General features: G+C 34.0%; 1 protein-coding gene and 1 long non-coding RNA gene across 2 annotated transcripts in view; both read left to right on the top strand.

Moving 5' to 3' along the window:
* Positions 1-528: 528 nt before the first annotated feature.
* Positions 529-10,319, top strand: LOC105334217 (uncharacterized). The gene is made up of 5 exons (XM_011437585.4): positions 529-713; positions 956-1,128; positions 8,767-8,948; positions 9,128-9,163; positions 9,762-10,319. Exons 1-5 carry the CDS (start codon positions 681-683, stop codon positions 10,073-10,075), a joined length of 738 nt encoding a protein of 245 aa, XP_011435887.2. The 5' UTR covers positions 529-680; the 3' UTR covers positions 10,076-10,319.
* Positions 10,320-12,913: 2,594 nt separating this feature from the next.
* The window catches only part of LOC117684544 (uncharacterized), a 31,189-nt gene continuing 16,156 nt past the window's right edge, over positions 12,914-27,946 (top strand). Inside the window, exon 1 of the long non-coding RNA XR_010708087.1 lies at positions 12,914-13,013. This is a non-coding gene — a long non-coding RNA (uncharacterized lncRNA). The remainder of the gene's footprint in view (positions 13,014-27,946) is intronic.

The raw sequence follows: 27,946 nt of genomic DNA, 5'->3' as shown, positions 1-27,946 counted from the left end.
TAATGGTTGTCTTGTATAAAAATGGTTTCAGTTGTTTAGTAATACTTTACTTTGAAAATCAATGAATGAAAGAAATTCTTATTTCATCGTTTTCGACGACAATAACCAAATAAACTCATTACATGAAACAGTCAAACTGCAATATGCTAAAAGTAACTTTTTGTGTCGTATTAGATGCTCTCGGTGAAATTACACTCACTTTCTATTTATAGTTGCTCATTTAATGTTCAAGGACGCATTAAAGACCTCTTTCGTACTTTTCAAATACATGTATTGCACGAAAACTGAAAATTCAGTGTTTGGTCGATAAAATAAGCCAATTACGAGTATCGCAATAGGAACTCAATTGCAAGAGGTAGGCACCGTGTGAGGTACGATACGCCTTTGTCCTTCCATTCCCCTTTTTACGATGTACCTACTTCAACAAGTATTCCTTCCCAGCTTTCTCACATGACTCTTCACAAACTTTTAAAAATCATACAATTTCAAAATCTATATCTCTGTTAACGTTTTCATTTCTAGGGAACGTTCATGCATGGTGGGAGTTAGTTTTCAAAGTTGTGACCGGTGGACCATTTGGAGCTTATGATTTATTCGTAAATAATGGCACTCGCAATATTAACAACTTGGCAGCCCAGCAACTGACAAACCAGGTTTTGGATCATTACAAATCTGATGTCATGGACGATATGCATTCCAACGGCGTAACTAAGGTAATTTCTTAAGTTAAATCTCTGAGGCTTGAATGTAAAAGTCGGAAAAATTTCAATTACACGAAATTGATATTATTTTTTTTTTCTTTCTTAATTCAAGTTCTTAAAATATATGATATTTTTTATATCAAATTTACATTCCACATACAAATTGTAAATCTTCAGAAAAATCACGTATTACAAGGTAAATGTAGACGGTGTTTGTAATATCATCATTACTTATATTTGATTCTGGATTTCAGATAAGAGTATCCTACTACTTTGGGGGCGTTGAAGCTCAATACTTTGTTTTTGACGCCGTAGGAGCCACCAAAACTGGATGGTTCAGTCGAAATCGCTTGTTGGAGACAAGTTATGACATCGCGGCACTTGCTACTGCAGTAGGAAAATGGGGGGAATATTTCAACATCGAGGGGTAATATTCCTTTAGGAATGATCCAGAAAAGAATATTTTCGAAGTAAATGTACATGCACTTTATGTGTGTCTACTTTAGTTTGATCCAAGTAAACTTTCCGTTAATTTTTGTCTTTTTTTTCAATCAGAAAATAAAATAAAAAATCGATATGGGGAAAAGAAAGTGGTTTTGGATCCCTTTAACGTGTCTCTCTTTTATATAGAAAACTGGAAACATTGATAAGAGGTAAATTTTTCATTCATTCCAAAGTTTTTGTAATTTGCATTTCCGAAAAGCAGAAGGCATCCTCTAATGAATTACGAAATTTGTAAACACCCATGACAACTCCCTTTTAATGAACGGTTTTTAACTTGTTTTAAATACAGAACATTTATTATCGGTTGAGATGTGAGATGGAGTTTATTAAATTCAATAATATATCCTCAGTATACCACAGAAGAAACATACATGGAAATAGCAGTCTAGTCAATACTTTTATTGATAGGAAGCGACTCTATTATGTATAAAAGTCTTAACATCCGGCTTAACATTGTTTTCCAAGCTCTGTCAGAAAGGTTCGAGAAGTTGCGGTTGAAGTTTTCGTAACTCCTCGCACAATTTTCAAATTATTCATCAAGGTTTTTTATATGTTTAATTTGCATTTTTTAACCATATACAAAAGATCTGGCGTTTCAAAATATAGTTTTGGATTTTTTTTTCATTTGAGTAAATGTTTGTAGTTTAAATAAAAAGAAATCCTGGATAATTAAAAGTAAAGCTACTTGGTCCAATTTTTTAAAATCAGAATTAATGAACGTTGTAAAAATGTGATTTTGTAGAGAATATGTACAGTGTGATAATAATAGGCAATGCAATTATTAGTTTCCCCAACCATTTATTAATAAGCGGTTTTTATGGAAAATCGAGGTACAAAGTCTTTTTTTAAAGGGGCCAAAAATTATTTTTTCGATTTTAATGTTTACAATGCTTCAGTAAGGCATTTTTAATAGGCAACCAAAATTTCAGTGTCATTTGATGAGTCACAAGCGAGTTACAGAGCTTACAATTCTTCGCTATGTATACAAAGCGATTGTTTACTTTTGAATGTTGAAATGCAAACTCCAGTTTTAGACCTAAAATGAATGTGTTAATCGTTAGGAACTGTATATTTATGCTTAAAATGAATAATAAGCTAGACAAACCAGTTTTAAAAAGATTTTTACTGGTATACTGAACCTATGTAAACAAAAACGGCACGAGCCTTGTTTACATGACGAAAAATTGCAAGCCCTGTATCTTGCTTAAAACTCAACGAATGGCACCTAAATTTCATTTCATTTGATCATTAGAAACGCATTCCTAAAGCATTGCAAATAATAAAAACAGAAAAATAAAATTTGATCAAAATTGTGACCATGCCCCTTTAAAGTTAAACAATACATATCAAAGTAACGCGTGATTTGGCACTTTAAAGCCCCTTTCACAATAGGCGCACGAGCAGAAGCGACTGAATATTCGTGCGACCGATTAAATTATATTAGATATGAATCGTAAACTGTTGCCTTAATAATCGCATTTGAAAAAAAGTATTTGTACGAAATTCGCACGATCTAAGCGAGCGTTGTGCGATGTACACGCATTAAATCTTGCGATATATCTTGCGTCTATATGCGACTGTTGTACAATGAAAGCGACTGTTGAAAAATAATGCGATATGATCGCGCGAGAGATTAGGTGATCGGACGATTGAACGTGCAACCATGCGTTCCATGGTACGAATGCTCGTGCGAGTCAGAGAGGGTAACAAGAAATAATATTGACGCAAGCGTCAAATGGGCCGCAAAAATATAATTGTTGTATGAATCATCATTGGTTGTTGACATAAAAACACACCACAAAGAAAATAACGAGTTGGTTGTACTAATTTTAATTGTAGATTTTAATTTTAATTACATGTACTATATTTTCGGCAATTCGTTTTGAATTTTAACATTTTACTATTAGTATTAAGAATATAGTTTGATAAATTTTTTCCTAAATGGAATTATAAATCTTATCTACACTACAGTTTATAAAGATAATCATTGTTATTTCAAAAGAATTAAAAAATAAATCAGGTTAGCTCAAATTTTCAGGTCCATATGTATGTAAATTCAGTTTTTTCATATTTTTGCGTAAAAAATGATATGAATGTCATTTCATGATAATTTTCTACCACAAAGAACATGGCAATATGATAAATTCACACACAAAGTCATTTTATTTGACGCAGCACATAGAAATTCAAATACATCATTTATATAAAAGTTCATGTCATTCAGGTCTTTAGTATTTCAGGTCTTTAGTATGTCCCGTATACCGATCCCGATACAATGGAAAACTCCGAAATTTTCCGAATAGATTATAGTCTCGATAAAAACGCATCTGACACAACAGTCTATGACTAACTTTTCATTTACGAGCAAAACAAAAAAATATGTAATATTTTTAAAAGGCATAAAACATATTTGTACATGCAAGTTTACTTTAAATTAATAAAAATGAGCATAATATTAATTCATTAAAAAAAACTATCCCGCAGAAACGCAGTTACAATATTTAAATGTGTATCAAATAACGGACCGCCTCCTGGCGGCCCGTAATAATACCGCCCATTTCTGACGCTTTTCAGTAGACATAGTTGAAAGCAAGAGAACATGACGCCCAAGAAGAAACAGAGATGGAGCAGCATTTATTATTATACCTCAATATGATTATTCTATTATATTTGATTGGTCTAGAAAGTCACGTGACGGGGCGATTTCATAGAAATGAAAAAGCCGATATGAGCATATGATGTAGACAAGTATGATTAAATCAAAAACATTTAATTATTATGATTCTCTATTTTTCACAAAACCAACTTAACTATCTCTAAATCGAAATTATGAAAGAAAAGAGAGAGAGTAATATAGGAAATTAAACAATCAAACAAATTTAAGAAATCAACGTATTTTGTATAATCATATGTTGTTCGTTTATTGCATCAATGTTCAGGGAATATGAAGATTTATTCCCCCAGAAAAACAAATTTCCCGCGGGGGATGCCCAGTAGAAATATGATTTCCTTGGAGAAATAAATCTTCAATTTTCCCTCACCATCATGCAAAAAATGTATATTGTTGAATTCTGGTCTGAAACAGAGATGTTTTACAGGGTATATATACTAGTGGCAAAGCATGGTATATTACTGATAAGTCGTGCAATGATTGTAACACGTTGCAAGATAACACAAGACATGTTGAGCAATAGTCTCATGGTCGCACAATACGCGTATTAACAACTGCGATTCATCTTACGACCTTTAAAAATCGTGCATCACTCTTGCGAGTACACAAACGTTGTAAAACGTTCGTACTAATGTTCGTGCGTTGCACTGCGATGATTTGGATCGCATTCGGTCGCGTCTGAATAATGTGCATGTCCACTATTTTGAGGAGACTTGATGCGAGCACTAAACGCTCGTGCAACATATGCGAGAGCTCGTGCAACGTATGAGAGAGCTCATGCGAATCTAAAAAAATCCGGTCGCAAAGTGTTGTAAAGTGCTCGTGCGCCAATTGTGAAAGGGGCATAAAGAGTCGACCTGATGTCGAACCGGGTATGATTGTATTACAACCGACAAACATGCTTTGATCATGAAAAAGTTCACACTGAATTGTTTTCGCTATTCTATAGCTTCGTATAAGGTTCGTGTACGGAAACATATTTGCAAATGTAAATATAAGTGGATGAAGCTTTTTATCAGTTGTAACTTTATGATTTATGAAAAAACAATATGAACAGTACTTTGTTAAAATGATGAATGTTTATTTTTTCATTGTATAAGGCCATTGTATAACTTTCATACAGTATATCGGATATGCATACTGTTACTTTACTACCAATTTAAGCATAAACTACAGAATTATAAAAAAAACTAGACACGATCTCGTTGCAAGCAACGAGTGGGTCTTCCGTCCGATTTGTGAATAGATTAGATTAAACTTATCACTTCAAAGATAAAATCGTAGATCTAAGCGAAAAGTAGTAAAAAAAAATTTGCGGCAATCGGGGCTTGAACCCGGGTCACCTGGGCCATATCCATGACTCTATCGACTGAGCTACTCAGACTCTCGCCTCAAAACTTTGACGCTTAATTTCTCGAGAATAACTGAATTACCTGAAAGCACCTTGTTGCGAGCAACAAGTGGGTCTTTCGTTTGATTTTGAATTGATAGGGTTCAATTAAACTGTTGACATTTGGTACGATTTACTATCATATTAACTTCCTTTTAAACTAATTTTTCAACCTACACTGCGAAATGCAGATTTCCGGAAAACGTCATTTTTAAACTTCAATATCTCTGCAATGCGTCGTCCGATTTTAAAACGGTTTTCAGTTTTGTATTCAGTACAAAAATTTCAACAAAACGCATATGCTTTAAAATTCCAAAAATGGAAATATTAGTATCACTTCCGGTGACGACCGGAAGTGACGGACGACCTGCTCATATTAAAATTTGATAAGTTTAAAACATATTCTGATGGAAATAAAATTGTAGATTATTTGATTTAAAAAAAAATTAAAACACAATTTTCCAAAAATGCTGTTTGAGCGGACCGGAAGTGACGGACGATCGTAGTTTTACCCGATCGGCCCTAGAAATTCAAAAATCTATCATTCCTGAAACTTTCAATTTTCTATCTTTAATCGTTTTTGCGAAAAAGGGAGGACAAGATCACTTTTTACAAAAAGAAAAACCAATATAACGGCCGACCGGAAGTGATGTCATCAACAAAAATGTACATGATAAAAGACCTTGATATATTGTATTATTCGTGAAATTTTCATAAAAATCCATTGAAGCATATTTGAGATATTTGAGTTTTAAGAAAAATGTTAAGAAAAAAAAGAATAATAATAGTGAAAAATAGAGAAAAAGAAACCTAACAAAAACAATAGGGTCTTCCGTTGGAAACGGAAGACCCTAATAACAGGGTATAAATGATGTTATAAATGATGTTTAAGGTCAAATATTTCAAGATATTTTTGTGCAAATGTGTTTAATTCAGGGTAAGACTATACCTACCAATGTAACAGCGTGTGAGCTTCATCTATAACTATTAATTTGATGGAAGTGTTATTTGTAACCCACTCCCTCCATTTTCCATTTAATAGACTTTCAGGTGATGTGAATACGAACTGCATTCCCTTCCTTAAAATAGAGTCGTCATCATCTCCACCTATTTAACATGTTTAAGGAATATTAAAATAAAAACCATAAACAATGATTATTGATATATAATTTCTGTGTTGTTGAATGTTTGATGCACAATTGGACGTGGTATATACTTGTCATTAACACAAAACTTTCAAAAATGTGTATCGAGATCGGTAACGGCAAGGATTGACCACCATCTGATTACTCTCTTTTGAGAAGTGGACAGGCATAGCCTACATCCTGATTTTTTTGTGATATATGTGTGCAATTACATGTATGTTTTAAATGTAGAAATAATAGGTCTGTTATGAAAATTCAGAGAAACTGGAGGCGAGACATGGGTCGAAGCGTAGACCGTCTTCCGTTCCGACATTTACACGTTTTCCAAAATCAAAATATGAGGGCTTGCGAAGAGAAGTGGATGTAGGCTATGCCTGTCCACTTCTCAAAAGAGAATACCATCTGATTAGACTGATATAGTTTTAACTTTAATAATTTATCGATAATATCATAGAAAAGTAATCAACTTACCTATATACGCTGAATGAAATCCTAATGTACTCAAAAAATGACACTGTTCGTGCATAATATACAAAAGTGGCGAGATGACCAAAACAGAGAGTAGAATGCTGTCGTAAGGGTTGGCACTAAATGCCGTGTGAAAAGCCTGATAACAAATACTTTTCCCACCCCCTGTCTTAATAGATAAAAATACGTCCCTCTTTTTCAAAAGAGCTGCTAAGGATTCTTTTTGAAAGCTCTTTAGTTCGTTTAAATGAAAGACTTTTTTCACTTTTGTCTCGAAGGCCGCCATATTTTAATTTTAGCCCGAAGTGCTTATTGTATCGGCGATTTTCATTGGTTGTCTTTTGCAATAACTCGAGTTATTGCGCCCAATCAAATAACGTATATCAGACACCCCTCCAAGCGTTTTTTTTTTTGGCTTAGTGACCCAACGGGAGGTAAGACAAGCGAAACCGACCGTGGGTTTCCGACGATGATAAACATATTACATATTGATCTCCAATCGTAGAAATACACGGTAAGGGGCATAATCAAATATAATTTGGTCGAAATCCGGGTTATTATACCCCCTCTGCAAACGAAGTTTGGGGGGTATATAGGAATTACCTTGTCCGTCCGTCTGTCTGTGCAAAATTCATGTCCGGTTCATATCTTTCTTATGGGGGAAACACTGGAAGCTCGTACTTCACACATAGTTTGATAATGACCTAAGGGTTTGTCATTTGGACAAGGTCACTGGTAGAAAAAGTGCAAAATTCGAGGGTGTGTCATGATCTTGACACAAGGTCATTTGTTCAAGGTTAAGGTCAGTGGCAGGAAAAATGCAAAATTCGAGGGTGTGTCATGATCTTGACGCAAGGTCATTTGTGCAAGGTTAAGGTCACTCCATATCTTACTTATGGAGAAACATTGGAAGTTCGTACTTCACACAAAGATTGCTTATGACATGAGGATGTGTCATGACTTTGACCCAAAGTCATGTGGGCAAATTTAAGGTCACTGGCAGAAACAATGCTTAATTCCTGTCCTTGTCATGTCTTGTATTAATGGAAATGATTAGAAGGTAAAATTTGACACAACGCGTGCTTGTGTAAACTTAGGCCACATAAAATTAATTGTTAGATTCTTATCCCCGCCTGCCCCTCAGAAAATTGTGCGCCTCGATGTATTTTTTTGAAAGTAAGGGGTGGAAATTGTTTTTTTGAAAAAAAAAAATCGGGGTTTGGTTTACCATTCAATGGTTGCTTGACATGTAGTTTAAACGTTTAACTCCGGTCATGTCTGTTATGGTAGGGATGGAAATGCCTTCATGCATTAACAGTTAAGTTGAAATAAAATGGAATTTTGAGAATATAAATTGGTTTAAGTACTCACATTATCATTTAACATTTAAAAAAAGCAGTTGTTATTGATAGAACATGGACGGTTAAATAGATGGATCCATCAATTTTTATTATAGAAAAATATTTGAGTTCTTACTTTTTTTTAGCGGGGGGGGGGGGGTATTATTTAAGAGCTTGCTCACAGTACCTCTAATTTTCATTTGAATTCTTTATTTAAGAGGAAGAGATAAAAAAAGATGATCGGGGATCGTGTCGTCTAACCTTTAAGAGGCGTGCGGCTTATAATATATAGGGGTTGTAGGAATAGCAGCAAAGACAAATATGGCGGACAATACCATTGACGAGCAGCTTTAATATAGGATCTTGGGACAAATTACTAGGGATATTTCATAGGAACTGACTATTTGGGGAAGGCCTCAAGAATATAATTTTTTTAATTATCATATATCTTTTTTAAACCAAAAATATTCAAACTTTGAAACCACTAAGTGTAAATTCGCTATATTGTATAACTATACTAATACCTGAACTTCTTGCTTTATTACAGTGATACAGTAAGCACTTCATCAATTCACCGACATTTTTACGTTAACGAGGGATATTACGGGTGCTCAGGAGATCTGGGTTGGACCCTCATCGTCGATGGACCTGGACCTTGTTCAATGGAATCACTACCTACAACCGCTGTTTATTTCGTTAATACACCATCATATTCGTTGATGCCTGGAAGTAAGTTATCGATAGGATTTCCTCCCAAAAAATGTAGATATATATCTACACCACACCTACAAATCTACACCACATTTTAATAGATAAAATCAATTTTAAAAATATCTTAATAATAAACTTAATTACAAGTACCTTTTGAATAAATATATTGCTGACGTTCATGAAATTAATTTTTTTAGCTACGGCTGATTTTATGGCAGTATTTGTAGAAAAAGGTAAGTTTGTCAAAAAATAAAACGTTCTTCACTTGTATTTCAGTTTATATGTGATTTGTCATAATTAGTATCTAATATTAATAATTAACAACTGCCAGAAAACATCCTAAGAATCACTAGCATTTATGCCTTTTAAACAATATCGACATTGCACTTGAAGCTTCCTTAGCATTTGGTCCAATTTTAGCCAAAAGAATACACGTGAACGTAAATCAAAGCCAATGCTGTTTGGAGATTTTATCTTTCTTTTTTTCTATTCTAGTTCATTCTTCGACGAATAATATAAATGTTAACTTTTTATTATGAATCTCCGCAAGATAACTGTTTTCGTTCCTCTAATTTCTCCGGATAAGTACATAACGTGTTGATGAATAAATCTGTTCTCCGTGATATCTAATGCAATTGTAATTTTTGGATAAGAAGTTTTTTGTAAGAATTCGTCGAAACAGGGATGGAAACGTAATTCTTGACTGTCGAGATTTTACCTAAAACATTTACTAAAAGCAAGACTTTTAAGACGATCATCGTCGTAATGATAATTAGTTACACTACAATAAGTGATGGTACAATAATTAATATTGAATTTAAATTCTTGTAGGTACATGTATTTCTAGTGGGATCAGTACATCTAAAGAATATCTGTTGATCAACGAGACAGAAGAGATTCAGCAGAAAATAAACGCAATTAAGACAAACTTAACAATACCAGTGAACACTACGTCACAGTATCACCGCAGTAAAACATGCGCAGAAGATGAACGTATGACATCACGTGCCATAGGATTTGTACTTGGAGTTGGTCTTATTTCGGTCTTGTCTGCTCTGATCCTATTTCCCGATATCCATACATTGATTCGCCATGCTATGGAACGAGTTTGTAAGAAAACAGGTCAAAACAAGCTGACTAAATAAGTGAATATCTAGCTGCCGTTAGAGTTGTGCTGTTGTATTATTGCTGGAGGCATATACTTTAATAATAAAAGTTCTTCTCATTGCCAGGGGATTCACATTTGGTATTAATCTTATTTCGGTTTCAACTGATCTGATTCTTTTCTTTCCTTCCAGACATTGATTCGCTTTACTTTAAAACGAGTTTGATAAAGCTTAACCTTTTTTTTCGTAGGCATTAGTCCATGGAGATAGCTTAGGTCTCATAACATTACGAGGGTTGTTCGGAAATTATGGAGACATTTACTCTTATTTCCTTGGGGAAAAAGATAAATCCTTGAAATTTCACCAAAACGTATACCAGGATAGAGTTTATCAATGTAAAAACTTTATTGTCCAGAGCATGATTAGATCATTCCTTGTAAGCTGACCAAATTGCCATCGCCCAGTGACCCGGCGCAACCGCAAACTTACCGCAACGTCATTCTAACGCTTCTCATTGATCATATGTTTCAAAAACCTAACAAACACAGGGAAATTATAATTAATTCTTCATTTCTCATCTTTTGTTTACATTTCAAGATGTCAACATTCGCATATTCCCTCCATTCTTGATTTTTTTGGAAAAAAATCGGGTCATTTCTAACTGAAAGTCAAATTACTGTGAAATGTCTCCTACAGTGATTCTGTGTACATATTTTAGAACTGTTTACATCAGTTAGTGTGTAAAAAGTACTTGATATTTAGTCACTTTGTCTGAATTCTAGCTAAACAATTAGTGAAAAAAGACGATAAACTGAAGTTCTTTATCCCTTGCAATCGTATAGTTTATACTAAAGCAATTGGGTGGCATTAAAAGGTCTTTTTCCGAAATTTCCATCAATTTGATGTATATTTCATAGGCGTCGGAACCGGGGGGGCTAGGGGGGCTTAGCCCCCCCCCCCCCCCACTTTTTTTGCAAAGTTATACATAACCATAAGAAACATAGCATGATAGAGGGTTCAGCCCCCCCCCCCCCCCACTTTTTCTTGAAGGAAAGATTATTGTTGCTAAATTTACTTTGAAAGATTAAGAAGTTAGATTCAGATGCATACTAGCCCCCCCCCCCCCCCCGGATTAGGAATTTCATGATTTTGGAGAAAAGAAAATTTGGGTAAGTAATTTTTTGTTTTTGGAAGTATAGGTATACCCCCCCCCCCCCCCCCCCCCCCCCCCACGGATTAGGATTTCCATGATTTTGGGAATTTCTCAATATTTCTGAGGATTAGTCTAGCCCCTCCACTTTCAATTTGCTTCCGACGCCTATGTATTTGCTGCGCCACCTTGACGTCAAATTTCTATATACTGTCGTTTTCAAATTCTTATTGCTTGGTAAATCTATCTGTACCATATCCGTATTTCAACTCAAACACTCGTGAAACTTGATCAAAAGTTATTTTCAATAAATAGCAAAATGAACATATATAATCTGATTTCTTTTAGTATAAGCTGTAAGTTTGCGGACACTTAGATAGACGATGTTTTAGTTTTCTTATTCTCCGAGTTTATGCTTGCGCCGGGTACCCCGACCACCGATTTGTTAATCTACCGTTGTAAACAAAATATTAAACATTTTTTAAATATTACTTTCTTTAATTATTTGTTAAGGATTCTTCAATGTTCATGCCAATGTTCACCATAATTCGTCACTTAGAAATGGAAATATCCGTGTTGTCTCAATAATTTCCGAACAACCCTCGTATTAACCGGGTTTTCCGTTGGAAAAATGATCAAAATCCGATTACTGAAATGGTAAAATGGCGGCAGCCAAAAGGCTACTACTTATGTACGGATAACTCGTCATAGAGTTTTCAAGAAGTTTTTTTGTTTTGCAGATCAGTTGTACACAAATGAGAGATGTGTATATTACTTGGATTTTAATTTCTGATAAAGCATGAAAAAATATAAGCTGTTGAACTTAGTCATTTTTAAACAAAACTTTGCATTAAAGGTACCCAATCGAGCGAAGCGAGCTCTACCGGCAAGGCGTGTGTGAATAGAAAACCAGTTGCATATTGATTCAACGGATTGTTTTGCCGTCAGTTACTCAGACCAGTAATTCCCTGTTTTTATCAGACCAGCAGTTTCCTGTAAATATGGTTTCCCATTTCAGACTCTCACGAGAACAAGATTAAAATAATTAAAGACTATGTATACATGTATTGTAAATACACTGCTGACACACCGTACATAAGACTACCCGAGTTATCGTTCTTTCGAGTGACGTCACAATGGATTTTTTACACATTGATCCGACAGAATTTTTCGAGGTCAGTAAATTTCGACCCACAGTGCAATTCCAAAAATGTCGTTAAAATCTCACCTTCTCGCGAGAAATAAAGTAAAACTTTTGAGAAACAGATAAAATGTGTAATTTCAAGAACATCATCCTTTTTAAGTAAATAAAACAGTATATTTAGCGTAATTTTTTTTCCGGGTAGTTTTTAAAGTGACAGGCGACACTTGACCGACGTGTACTTTGACGTTAGGTTGGCGTGCTCTTGTTTTGTTTTAATTAATAGGGCAATATTGTTTAAATTTATTTGATTATTTTAAAATACATTCACAGAGACTAGAATAAAATCAAAACAACCACTTACAAGTTTAAATGATTTTTCACTTTGCATTATTAAAGAACTATTAGATTTTAATAATAATATGTAAAGAACTATTGAATTCTGTAACGGAAAAAATGATGCATCTAGAATAAATGAGATACTCGGAATGTGAACCGGAAATATCTTAACTGCTATGAAATGATTCGTGTCATTGCCTGTGATGTCATAGCAATTAAAGAGATTTAATATACACTAGCTACATTCTTGCTGTCTCTCATTCGTAATCATCATCAAAAATATTTGGAGTCGATTTAGAAGCAGAAAAACATGTTCATCAAAGTGGTTTTGTTTATGTGCATCATCGGTAAGTATTAACCAACCATTCTTCTCGTTTATTAGTTTGCTCACAGAATCAGTTTAATATCCAACTTTATAGGAGTTTTGAAAATACGCAAAATAAAACATCTCTCGTGATAAAGCGTGTTTTTGAATGTGCTTTGATTCAAGGTAACTTATTTGTCAATTGTTTGCTATTGTTAACTCATATATAATTTGTATACCTAATAATCTAGTTCCTTCGTTATTTATGCGCTTTGTTGTAAATTAAGTGGAGTTATTTTGTAAAAAAAAAAAACCAACGAGCTGGCCAAACAATATTTTTCTCCATAGGTATGTTAATGAATGTGTAAATGTTTCACCATAAACACTCTTTTCAAATTTAAATCAAATGGTATGTCAGTTTTATTTAAACTTCGTTATGAAAAAAAAATTACATTAATAAACATTTAATTATTATAAACTAAAAAATAAGCATTTGGGTGTTGGTTTTTTTTTCTCGCACTGAGGTTTTAAAAATCATATTGCTTTTGATAAACATAACTAACGTTTCCTTTTACACACCATGTTTGTTTAGAAGCACATGAAACAAGATATCTGTGAGCAAATGCTTCCTAGTGATACCCCCGCTCTGATGTGAATATGCAAAATAAGCAAAGTCGACCTTTAACAGGAAGTTGACGTCCGATTAGTACAAAAATTATATTCCACGATATAGCATGCCTAAACAAATAGTGTGTTAAAATTTTAAGCATCTGCAATAAATAGTTGCTGAGAAATCTGAGACGAAAATTTGTTTTAAAATTTTGGCAAAAAATAAACAAAGTCGTTATTTAACAGGAAGGTACAAAAAATATCCCACAATATGGCATGCCTAAACAAATAGTGTGGTAGAATTTCAAGCATCTGAGATAAATAGTTGCTGAGAAAAATGCGACGGAAAGTTTTGTTACGTACAGACAGACGGACAGATAGACACACAAGAGTAAAACAGTATACTGTGGTTTCATCAATATTCGTTGAATACCAATTTTCGTATACAACAGTATACTAAGTACCCCCTTCTTCTTCGGAGCGGAGGTATAATTAAAGCCAGTTGAATTATGTTATAGATTTATCCTCAATACCAATATTTATATTACATATGTAATCATTATCGTTCCTGGCATAGGCTAATGTACCAGATAAAAATATAATTTGTTGCGTACACAAAAAGGAAAAAAGCAAAATTAATGCTAAGCGATACAGTTTATGTCATATAATTGGATAATTCTTTATGTGTAAATGGTCAAACTACGTAAGCCTAATATATAGAAAGAAAAAATTCTAATCGAGAAAATGTTTATCAAGGTAGCTGGGAATGCAGTGTGTATTCTTTCTTAAATATATCCCATTGAGCTAAACAAGATTAAAGCAATCATTTTTAGTGTATATAATAAAAGTATCAAATTTTTTCGACCAAACCCAGAATTTTTTTAAAAAGTGCGTTAATGTCGACGGCATCAATTAACCTTTATAAAAAATATTTTTTTAAAGATCGTAGACTTGGTCACAAACTTAATGCATTTTGATTTTTTTTCAAAACGCGTAATTATAACAGGGCTCATTTCATCCATCTGTCTTTATGGATGCATTTTACAATTTTGTTAAAACACCGTTAGTTTGCAAAAGGCGTTGTAATGTCTTTACTCGCCTTATAACGCCTTATTCTGCGTTATAACGCCTTTGATTTTATTTTTCATTATCATAAATGATACTAATATGCTTTCGTAGTTTGGGGCTTATTAATCTATAATTTACAGAATATATTCTGTCTGTGATAATTAAATATCAAAAACTTTTTTTAGACATTTTACTTTATGTGTCATTACTTTCTGAATATTTTTAAAATACATGTACCCTCACCAGCCCGAATTTCCGAAGAGCTACAGCTTACAAGGCGTCGCATGATTGCTATTGTTTCAGCGTTTGGTATGGTATGCTATATCATGTCACGTACAATTTTTCTTGTTCAAGGGATGATAATTTTTTTTATTTCGGACAAAACGATGTACCTTTATGAATTGAAATATTTCAGTGATGTGAAAATTTATCATATCACTTATCGGAACAATATCAAGGTATTCAATTTTATATATATTTATTTTAATTTTCTTATCGAAATATATTCACTTATTGTCAGTGGTATTTACTACGTATGAAAATAGCCAAACTGTTAAAATTGTTAATCCTCTGTTGTATGAATATGCAGCAGTCAACACAATTGCTTTCCAGCTTTTATTATTATGTAAAGAGCCACTAAATCTGAATCATAAACCCTTCAAAGAACCTCAGTTTCTAATCGTTAACTGTAGATTGCAATCTTTTAATTTGCAGGAAACATAACTTTCTGATTTAAAATTCAGAGACTTATTTCAATCTCAATCATTTGCATCTTCTGTATTTATTGATTTACAATAAAACATTCATAGAATTCTTTACAGGTATTGATTTACAATTTATAATTTAAAGATTTCTTTCATCATCTTCAATCGTCTGCATCATCTGTAATTTATTTTGATTGATTTACAAGGAATTGCAAATTACGAAATGAAAACATAAATGTTTTACTTTAGTTTAAGAGAATTCCTTTACTGCGATCCACTGCAGCAATTGTGATTTATTTTGATTGATCTACACGGACTGACGCATTTTAAATAAATATTTTATATGGATGTTTTCAGTGAATTTGTCCGTGCAATCAAACATAGCTATGTTTTTCAGTTAGACGTTATATTATCGTACATCAGTTATCATTCAGTTAGTTGGATGACACCACGTGTTCATCAACTTGTCATCCATCTTGAATCAATGTGATAAAATTTCAGCGAACTACAGAATACCGATACAAGGCTAAGACTGATTCTTGCCAAGTACCATTTCTTGCAATTGCATGGTTACGTCATTTTATCAATAAATAAAATTATATACAAAAATGACATAGCAATGTACGGAAGCGTATTAGGGCCGCAGCAGTGTTTTTTTTTTTATTAATTTCTTATAACAGATAAGTAATTTGATATAACAGATTATTAGTTTGTTATAACAGATTATTAATTAATAACCTCTTATAACAAATTACTAATTTGTTATAACAAACCTCTTATAACAAATTACTAATTTGTTATAACATATTAATAATTTGTTATAAAAAATTACTAATCTGTTATAACAAATTATAAATGTTATAACAAATTACTAATCTGTTATAACAAATTGATTATTTGTTAAAACAAATTGATAATCTGTTATAACAAATTATTGATTTGTTATAACAAATTGATAATCTGTTATAACAAATTACTAATCTGTTATATTAAAGTAATAAACAAGAATAGAATTCCTGGGTCCCCCGCCGGTCAAGCAGTATACTAGTATAGACCAAGGCTGATTTAGGAACTTGACCAAGGTATTAGTGGTATAAACATTTGGTATAAATTCCATGTAAATCCGTCAAAATTTGTAGGCATGAGAGCGCGTACAAGGTGAATTTTGAGATAAAACGGAGTCATTATTGTGGTAAAAGTCCCACAACTCCAACAAAAAGTATCGACGCATGCTGATTTTAGAACTTGACCAAGGTTATAGTGGTATAAACATTTGGTATAAATTTAATCAAAATCCGTCAAAATTTGTAGGCATGAGCGCTTACAAAAAAGTGTGACGGACGGACACACGGACGGACGCCCGGCATTTCTATGTCCCCGCTCCGCGTTGCGGCGGGGGATAAAAATACTGCTGCGATCCTAATACGCTTCCGTAGTAATGGGTGGTGAAAATTGGTCTTAGACAAGTAGTTTTTCATAGCCTGCTGTATAAACCATTTCACGATAACTGTGGTACTGCTCTCTCGCAGGGCAAATTGATATACTTTGCCGAAGTTTTAGTAGGTAGATATTTAAATGGCGTAATTGAAGCAATTGACGTTACGTCATATTTCACAAAACGATGTCATTTTGCCCTGCAGAGCAGCACTGCAGTTACCGTAGCAGGTGTCTATTGCTCCAAAGGGCTTTGGTCAGCCATGTATCACTTAAGTGATGTGGTGTATATCCTCTTGTATATTTTTGGTTGTAGTTTATTTTATTTCCTTCGTTTTCAATCATATTACTACAAACTGTAGTTCATGCATGATATCTGTGCAACCTTAAAGCCTAGATCGGAAAGCAAACGAACTTAACCCTTTCGACCGGTCTATCTATCCCAGAAGCAAATGAGGAGCTATCGAAAAATTTTAGGGATTAAATATTGTCATAAATTCATACCAGCTTAGACTTTGTGGTTACTTGCCTTCACACAACACCTTTGACAATTTTGATTACTATGCTAATTCTATTGCTGGAGATTTTTCAGATTGGCATACAGTTTGGGGTTTAACTTGTTGAGAACATCCGCGAGTCAAAACCAGTTTCTTAACGTCTTTACGTCTGATCTCTTCATATATCTTGTCGCATTTACATTCATTACAATCGGTTATATTGTCTCCATCGCTCCAGGAATCCTATGTACGGCTTAAAGTTCCCCGTCATCTACCTGAAATTGTTTTTTTGGGGCCATTTAGAAACTCTTGCTAACCTTCAAGGTGTTTTCATTGGCTGTTTCAGGAATTCCCTTTATTTTAAAATTGTTTTCTTCAATATTTTAAGCTTTGATTTTCCAACTGAAGAGTCTATTTAGTTCGGTTTTAACAAGGACACCGCTAAGCGGAGCATCCCCCCGCGACATGAGTTATTGTGTGGGGATTCATTATTTAGGAATATATAGTTATGCAAATGTAAATGAGGAGACAACATTCTACTAACCCTCCATTACTACTTTTTCTTTACTTGTACTAGATCTAAATCCATAAAATATCAAGTGCTTACTTTCACTTTGGTTTTACAGAAGTGAAGCGGAAGTAGTTATTGTCAAGTCGTACATAAAATTTCTGTTTAAAAATGCGGTATTTAAACGATATATATTAAAAAGTACTCAACTAATTGACTTGAAAATTAACAGGGTTTGTCCTTTTACTATGCCAAATAAGTGTACGAAGTTTGATAAATCTCCATGCAAGGGTTTTCTTTTAAACTTTTTTTAAGCTGAACACACACAGTCATACACACACACATGCACAGCATCGATGCTATATCCCTTTCGCCACAAGTTGCGATAGGGGATAATAAATAAATCATCAGGGAGTAATAGTTATTGAATTTTTCAAGTTTTTAGGTTACCCGAGTCACTCTGGTTGGCTTTTGTCGTTGGTCTTCGTCCGTCGTCGTGCGTCGTCCTTTAACAATTTTACTAACTTCTTATAAAAACTACAAGGTTAATTGTTACCATTTTTGGCATCAAGCATCTCTAGGATTAGAGTTCTCTAAATTATAAAATTTTTCGTCTTATATAGTGAACTACGTAGAGGCTTTTAATAGGCGTTACATGTAACTCCAGAAAAGATTCAACGTAATGTTTTGACTGACCTCTGTCCAATCAGATAGTAAAGGATGGAGTTAAGACACTGCTGCTCGTGGCTGGAATGAGAGAGAAGAGAGAAAGATAATGTAGTCAATTATAGGTGATGCAGATAAACAAATCATCATTAGTTATATACTGGCAAATAAGGTATATTTAGGTCTTTCCACCTTTCAGGTGAAAGACCTTTTGTTTTTCTTATGTTTTTTATTATTTTTTTTCTTCTCTTTTTTTCCAGGGACAGCTTTTTTGTTTCAAGAGATATTGAAACAATTTTTTCTTTATGTTATTGACCATTAAAAGTTATGGTACCAAATGACCCTTTGCTTGATAACTCCCAGAACTTACAAAGTTATTGCCCTTGTGTACGAAAAGCTTGTTATCGCTACTCCTCTGAAACCATAAGAGATAGATACTTAAAACTTTTACCAATGTCTTCAGTACACCTAGAGGGTTCTTCAATCTACTAATACCGAATGGATCCGAGACCCCCTTCTATCAGTTATTGCCCCTGAAAGTATTTGAATTTCCATAAAACCACTTCCAACTTTTTTATTATTTATCATAGAGACTTCGGACCACTTGGGATGGAAGCGTCTACCTTGGCCGAACAAAATAACATAAAGGTCAAAGGTCAAGGTCATTTAGAAATCTGTTAATTAATGAGTTTTTAGATCTCTTTTGTTAAGGGTGGTAGAGAAAAAACTTTTTCATGGATGTATTAAGACATCTTAAGACATTTTAAAATATAGCCCTTCGGCTCATACCTTTGAATAAACACAAAGTTATTGCCCCTATTGTACGAAATGTTTGTTATCGCTACTCCTCTGAAACCATAAGAGATAGAGACTTGAAACTTTTACCAATGTCTTCAGTACACATAGACGGTTCTTCAATCTATTCATACCGAAAGGATCTGAGGTCCACATCTAGAAGTTATTGCCCCTGAAAGTATTTATATTTCCATAAAATCACTTCAAACTTTTTTATAACTTATCATAGAGACTTTGGACCACTTGGGATGGAAGTATCTACCTTGGTCAAACAAAATAACATAAAGGTCAAAGGTCAAGGTCATTTGAAACTCTCTTAATTAATGAGTTTTTGTATCTCTTTTGTTTAGGATGGTAGAGAAAAACTTTTTCATGGATGTAGTAGGACATCTTAAGACATTTCAAAATATAACCCTTTGACCCTTACCATGTAACAATTATAGAGTTATTGCCCCTATTGTACAAAATGCTTGTTATCGCAACTCCTCATTAACCATTAGAGATAGAGACTTGAAACTTTTACTAATGTATTCAGTATACTTAGACGCTTCTCCAATCTATTCATACCGACAGGGTCCAACGTCCCTTTCTAGCAGTTATTGCCCCTGAAGGTTTCGTACATTCAATAAAGAAACACAAATAACTTTTGAATCAATAATCATAGATACATCGGACCATTTGGTATTGAAGCGTCTACCTTGTCAGATGAAAATGACATGAAGGTCAAAGGTCAAGGTCAAGGTCAAGCATTAAAAAAATTGAAAACTTAATCGTTTGACACTTTTTTTATGAAGTAACGCAGAAAATTGAAGCAATCTTATTTCAAACATAGAAAACAATGAGGTGGAAAGACCTCTAATTGTTCGAGAACAATTAGTCTACTAGTTTACATTATATCTTATACTGATGTAACAATATAGTGTTTAAAAGTAAGATTGTTATATCCCCGCTTCGAAGGAGAGGGGTATACTGTTTTAACCTTGTGATTCTGTCTGTCTGTGTGTCTGTCTGTCCGTAACACATTTTTGTCAAAGAATTCTCCGCAAGTATTATTCACTGATGTTTGAAATTTTAACACACTCTTTGTTTTGGCATGCCATATGGTGGGATTCATTTTTAAACAAATTCAATGTCAACTTCCTGTTAAATGTCGACTTTCTTTGCTTATTAGTCCCCTACCGGCTTTCACCGGAGGGGACTATAGCTTTCCTCTGCGTCCGTCTGTCTGTCCCTCCGTCTGTCTGTCCTACTCAGTTTTCCATACTTTTTTTCTTTATGCGTTTGAGGAATAGCATGAAATTTGCTGAACAGCTTCAAAATGTCAAACTACAGATCTAGTAACACTTTTGTAGCGTCTTGTTGACATCTTTTCGAGAAAATAAATTTTTTATATTCCAATTTTTAACCGGGTTTTCCAACGGAAAAATCCGGTTATTAAAATGGTGAAAATGGCGGGCGGGCGGGCGGCTGCCAAAAGGGTACCCTCATTGTACGGATAACTCCTCCTACAGATTTCAAGATAGGAAGTTTTGCAGATCAATTGTACATATATCAGAGGTGTGCATATTGCTAGGATTTTGATTTCCGATAATTTATCGAAAAAATACCAGCTTTTGAACTTAGTCATTTTTTGGCAAAATATTGCATATAGGGTACCCTCATTGTACGGATAACTCCTCCTACAGTTCTCAAGATAGGAAGTTGTTCTTTTGCAGATCAATTGTACATATATCAGAGGTGTGCATATTGCTAGGATTTTGATTTCCGATAATTTATCGAATACATACCAGCTTTTGAACTTAGTCATTTTTTGGCAAAATATTGTATATAGGGTACCCTCATTGTACGGATAACTCCTCCTACAGTTCTCAAGATAGGAAGTTGTTCTTTTGCAGATCAATTGTACATATATCAGAGGTGTGCATATTGCTAGGATTTTGATTTCCGATAATTTATCGAAAAAATACCAGCTTTTGAACTTAGTCATTTTTTGGCAAAATATTGCATATAGGGTACCCTCATTGTACGGATAACTCCTCCTACAGTTCTCAAGATAGGAAGTGTTGTTCTTTTGCAGATCAATTGTACATATATTAGAGGTGTGCATATTGCTAGGATTTTGATTTCTGAAAATTTATCGAAAAAATACCAGTTTTCGAACTTAGTCAATTTTTGGCAAAATATTGTATATAGGGTACCCTCATTGTACGGATAACTCCTCCTACAGTTCTCAAGATAGGAAGTTGTTCTTTTGCAGATCAATTGTACATATATCAGAGGTGTGCATATTGCTAGGATTTTGATTTCCGATAATTTATCGAAAAAATACCAGCTTTTGAACTTAGTCATTTTTTTGCAAAATATTGTATATAGGGTACCCTCATTGTACGGATAACTCCTCCCTTAGTTCTCAAGATAGGAAGTTGTTCTTTTGCAGATCAATTGTACATATATCAGAGGTGTGCATGTTGCTAGGATTTTGATTTCTGAAAATTTATCGAAAAAATACCAGTTTTTGAAGTTAGTCATTTTTTGGCAAAATATTGCATATAGAGTACCCTTATTGTACGGATAACTCCTCCTACAGTTCTCAAGATAGGAAGTTGTTCTTTTGCAGATCAATTGTACATATATTAGAGGTGTGCATATTGCTAGGATTTTGATTTCCGATAATTTATCGAATACATACCAGCTTTTGAACTTAGTCATTTTTTGGCAAAATATTGTATATAGGGTACCCTCATTGTACGGATAACTCCTCCTACAGTTCTCAAGATAGGAAGTTGTTCTTTTGCAGATCAATTGTACATATATCAGAGGTGTGCATATTGCTAGGATTTTGATTTCCGATAATTTATCGAAAAAATACCAGCTTTTGAACTTAGTCTTTTTTTGGCAAAATATTGCATATAGGGTACCCTCATTGTACGGATAACTCCTCCTACAGTTCTCAAGATAGGAAGTGTTGTTCTTTTGCAGATCAATTGTACATATATCAGAGGTGTGCATATTGCTAGGATTTTGATATCTGAAAATTTATCGAAAAAATACCAGTTTTTGAACTTAGTCATTTTTTGGCAAAATATTGCATATAGAGTACCCTTATTGTACGGATAACTCCTCCTACAGTTCTCAAGATAGGAAGTTGTTCTTTTGCAGATCAATTGTACATATATTAGAGGTGTGCATATTGCTAGGATTTTGATTTCCGATAATTTATCGAAAAAATACCAGCTTTTGAACTTAGTCATTTTTTGGCAAAATATTGCATATAGGGTACCCACATTGTACGGATAACTCCTCCTACAGTTCTCAAGATAGGAAGTTGTTCTTTTGCAGATCAATTGTACATATATCAGAGGTGTGCATATTGCTAGGATTTTGATTTCCGATAATTTATCGAATACATACCAGCTTTTGAACTTAGTCATTTTTTGGCAAAATATTGTATATAGGGTACCCTCATTGTACGGATAACTCCTCCTACAGTTCTCAAGATAGGAAGTTGTTCTTTTGCAGATCAATTGTACATATATCAGAGGTGTGCATATTGCTAGGATTTTGATTTCCGATAATTTATCGAAAAAATACCAGCTTTTGAACTTAGTCTTTTTTTGGCAAAATATTGCATATAGGGTACCCTCATTGTACGGATAACTCCTCCTACAGTTCTCAAGATAGGAAGTGTTGTTCTTTTGCAGATCAATTGTACATATATCAGAGGTGTGCATATTGCTAGGATTTTGATATCTGAAAATTTATCGAAAAAATACCAGTTTTTGAACTTAGTCATTTTTTGGCAAAATATTGCATATAGAGTACCCTTATTGTACGGATAACTCCTCCTACAGTTCTCAAGATAGGAAGTTGTTCTTTTGCAGATCAATTGTACATATATTAGAGGTGTGCATATTGCTAGGATTTTGATTTCCGATAATTTATCGAAAAAATACCAGCTTTTGAACTTAGTCATTTTTTGGCAAAATATTGCATATAGGGTACCCACATTGTACGGATAACTCCTCCTACAGTTCTCAAGATAGGAAGTTGTTCTTTTGCAGATCAATTGTACATATATCAGAGGTGTGCATATTGCTAGGATTTTGATTTCCGATAATTTATGAAAAAAATACTAGCTTTTGAACTAAGTCATTTCTTGGCAAAATGTTGCATATACATGTAGGGTACTCCATTTCACTGGATAAGGGTTGACATGGATTATGAATACAGTTTACATAAAAGAAAACCCGGTTTGCTGTCACATTGACAGCTTTTCACTTGTTTAATGTTCGGTTTGGTTATCGGGTTCGGTGTGTATTAAATAAACAAGGAAAGTATGTAGTCAGTAATAATATCGTGCATTAGTTGGACCATTCCTTTTATTGTTTCTAACAAACAAATAAATTCTGTAATTAAGTGTCAAGCATTGTTATAAATTTAATCGACAGGGTGTTTTTTGTATTATTACAATCGGGTTCGTTATCGGGTTGGTTCGTTGATTCGGGGTATAGAAGACGGTAAGAAATGATATTCTGTAAAACAGTGTATTGTTTCACAAATTTCTACAAACCGGTAGGGGACGTGTATTGCTTATGCAATACTCTCAGAATGCTTGTTTTGTATATTTATATCAGAGCGTGCTTATTTTGTATTTTCACATCAGAGCGGGGGTATTGGCTCACAGAAATCTTTATAAAATTTCTTTGGCCGTCGACAGCAATGTCTACATATAAAAATGACAAAACTAACCAAAACAATTATGGAGTCCGAGAATACCGTAATTATCCCCTCGCGCAACTTGTTTAGAAGGGGATATAGCATATCGTTGTTGTGCGTGTGTGTGTATGTGTTCAGCTTGGAAACAAATTTAATAGAAAACCCTTCCACTGATATTTATCAAACTTCGTACACTTATTTGGCATGGTAAAAGGACAAAGCCTGGTAATTTTCAAGTCAATTAGCTGAGTACTTTTTCATATATCGTTAAAATAACACAATTTTAAACAGAAATTTTATGTACGACTTGACAACAACTACTTCCGCGTCACTTCTGTGAAACCAAAGTGAAAGTATGCAGTTTAAATCCAGAACTTGATATTTTGGGGATTTAGATTTAGTACAGGTAAAGAAAACTTTAAGGTAGTTTTTGTAGTAATGGAGGGTTAGTAGAATGTGGTCTCCTCATTTACTATATGAACTATATATTCTTTAATAATGCATCCCCCACACAATAACTCATGTCGCGAGGGGATGCTCCGCGTAGCGATGCCCTTGTAAAACATATTACCATGCAAACGAATAATGATTTATGAATTCAAATATGGTGTATCGGAAAGAAAACAAAGGCGGTAGCTTAGTGGAAAAATAAAACAATGCCGGAAAGATTCGTCCTGAGGCAAAGATGTTTCACACTGAGTAGCCATGAAGAAAGTTTTTATTTTAAGCCACACACTATATTACGTGTCTACTAGCAAATTACGACTTCTGTTTAATTCCATAAGATTCAAGTTGACATTACTTAATTCATTCCTTATTGGATATATTGACATCGTTATCCCCGGTCAAAGAAATTTCATAACCTTCAAACGTACATCATTAGGGGATATACTACACATTGATTTGTCATTTTACAACTATTGATAAATTGTTTATCTGTGTCATCTATAATTTACTCTTTTAACTCTCTTTCTCTCTCTCTCATTCAAGTCACGAGCAGTTATGTCTTTAGTTAACTCCTCCTTCTATGATCTGATTGGACAAGGGTCAGTCAAACTCTTCTGAGTTAACGCCCAATCAAAGCTTCTACGGGGTTGATTGTACCACACCCAGGGCCTCATGGGCTGGGCATATCATGCATAAAAGGCCAAATTTTCAAAAATCTTTTTTTTTTTCATACATGTGGAGAAAAACCAAAATGCATGGTTATAATGACCATAAGGTGGGGCCATTGTGACCAAATGGTTTTTGAAAATCTTGTCTGCTTCCACAGTAGTGGGAGATAAACTGAAAGCATGATTATGGTGAAGCCCGCTACCAAAATTGTGAAATTCATGGCCCAGTGATCAAGGGTTCAGACCCTTGGGCGTGGGCAGGACCATTATGGCCAGATAGTGAAAATGCATTTAAACTTAGTAAATTTTATTCGTTTCTTCCACAGCAAAGGAGGATAAACTGAATGCATGGTTATGATGTCCATGAAGCTTTATACCTATATTGTGAAATTTACAATACTATCTCTTGGTCAGGGTCCAGTTTAATTTCATAACTGCAAGATATTCGTATTGTATTACATCATAATTTAGCAAATTTTGTAAATGCTCTTTATGGCAAATATGAGTATGCTAGAATCCGAAAGATTATATAACTTTTGTACACAGCAGTAACCCGTAGTAAATGCATTAAATTCCTTTGCCATCACAATGGCTGTAAATCATTGATAGCTGAAGCACAGGCACTTGGCGATCTCAAAAATAATTCTTAGTCATGTTCTAATATGCATAACTCTATCGAAAATGTCATTTAATCGTCTCTTTAAGTTTGTTTTAAAAATAGTGATTTCGACTGACACTTAAAAGAGAGAGGACATTGAACTTGCATTAACTCGCAAACATCAGCTGGACCCGTCGATACACGAAATGAGGTTCCAATTGACATTACGGACACGATGACGCTTGAAACTACCGAAAATGCCTTCGGCGCTGATATTCAAACACGGAAATCTTACGTATCCAAAAAAGACCAGAAAAAAACAACTTATCATGCTACTTAAACATAGTTTAGTTAATTACTTTGTATTTAAGTACGGGCCGCCATGCAGAGGACGGTCCGTTATTTGATATATAATTAGATATTGTAACTGTGTTTCTGCGGGATAGATAGATATTTTTTATAGATATCTATGCTTATAGATTAAGGCATTTTGCCAATAAACTACAAAATGCCTGCACCAGGGTACTTGCTCACACCTTAGGCATTTCAACGCATGTGTGATGATGTCCGTAAGGTATAATTGAATTCTAACTATATAATTAGTTATTATTTCGAAATTAATCAAAACCCTACGGTTGACTAATTGACATCATGGCGAAAAGTGTAGGGCGAGTTAAATATTGGGCAGATACTTTAAATCTGATAACTTTGGCTTATAATATGCATGGAAATGGATAATAATGCATAACATAGCGTGTTTAAATTTTGTACTTTTTTTTATACCACTACAGATTGGTTGTAAACCATAGACATTAATTTGTAATCATTAATGATATATAAACAGATTATTGTATTCTACGTCTATATGGATGAATGATGATGGGGAAGTTTGATGGAAATACCCCTTCCCTCCAGATTGTTTTTCAAAACAGTCTCTTATCTGAAAAGTAATAAAAATTATATTGAAAATTGACCTAAAGAACCAATTTTAGAGAGAGGAACACGAATTACACTCGCTGGTTTGAAATAAATACAATTAAAAGAGTTTTTTTCCAGTCAGTTGCAACAAACAGGATTAAGGCCACGTATATGTACTACATTATCCATTTCAGTTTATATAAAAATCATTTATATTAAATCATTTTAATTTTCCTTTATCCCTATGAGAAAATGTTCATTCCTTTCTTCGAGAACCCTAAGCTTTGTAGGCGAGAGTGTTGCCACTACGCTATTTCGCTTGTTATTTGATAAAAGGTAAAACTTGTTGAGCTGTGTGGTCAATTTGGATGATGATAGAAAGAAGAGATGGAGCGTTTTTCTGTCCATCTAAAGTTGTGAAACCTTTAGAGTAGATATGGGATTAGCGATTAGTTAAGGGGACAGTATTTGTTTACCAGTTTAATAATATTTAATAATAAAAATCAGTGCTCCTTGTAAATAATGTGGCCGGATAGCGTTGACTAAGAAATCAACAGACCAGGTCAAACTCTGGTCGCCAGCGGCTATTTGAAGGTGTGGGAACGTCACGTCGGCTTAACTGATGCGAATTCTCCTGGTGATTTGAAATGCACGTGCTTAGAAATCTATTAACTGTCATGCATTTGTGGATTACAAGTACGGAAAATCTGAACTGAATTAAGGCCAGTCATGTATTTCAGCCAAGTCGAGAAATGAAAATGTAAACTAAATTCATATAAAATCGGGGTCTGGGAAGGAAGAGTTATCTTTCGTAGAACTTCAACACAAGTCGTCACAGGTTGCTGACAGAAATGTAAACACAGATTTTCAGTGAAATTTGAGCATGGATTTATTAGATACAAATATCGATGCGTTGAAATTTCGTTTTTCGGGATGATGGTTCGATGCCGCTGGAGTGGATAACTTTCTTCAATATGGTTCATTTCGTTTGAAATTTGACAGGCAATTAGATACAGGTGAGAGGAACAATCCCATGAATTTTCGCCAAGTTCTACAGAGTTTTACTGGAGCTGGAATTTGTATTTGGAGGCGTAGTCTAAAACACAGTCTGGAGTCAAATCGCACTTTTAAAAAATATTCTGTCAAACGGTTGTAACACTTTATTGTTAACACAGGTGTTATTTTAAAAAGAAATATTAAATTTCAAGTTCAAATATCGAGGGTCAAGTTCATATAAGAATTCAATCCTTGTTTAAAAAAAAGGGGGGGGGGGCTAATTGTACATATAACTAAATCTGATATATATGTTGCATATATCAATAACTCATTAGTTCCAAGAGGTCAAGGT

Source organism: Magallana gigas, chromosome 7, assembly GCF_963853765.1.
Source record: "Magallana gigas chromosome 7, xbMagGiga1.1, whole genome shotgun sequence".
Taxonomy (NCBI): domain Eukaryota; kingdom Metazoa; phylum Mollusca; class Bivalvia; order Ostreida; family Ostreidae; genus Magallana; species Magallana gigas.
Note: the sequence above shows the minus strand (reverse complement) of the source record. Positions and strands in the feature narration are given on the sequence as shown.

Coding starts and splice junctions, on each gene's coding strand:
- LOC105334217 (XM_011437585.4), top strand. CDS start 681: ATGGACGATATGCATTCCAACGGCGTAACTAAG. Junction 1,129..8,766: donor GAATATTTCAACATCGAGGG/GTAATATTCCTT, acceptor GCTTTATTACAG/TGATACAGTAAGCACTTCAT. Junction 8,949..9,127: donor ATATTCGTTGATGCCTGGAA/GTAAGTTATCGA, acceptor TAATTTTTTTAG/CTACGGCTGATTTTATGGCA.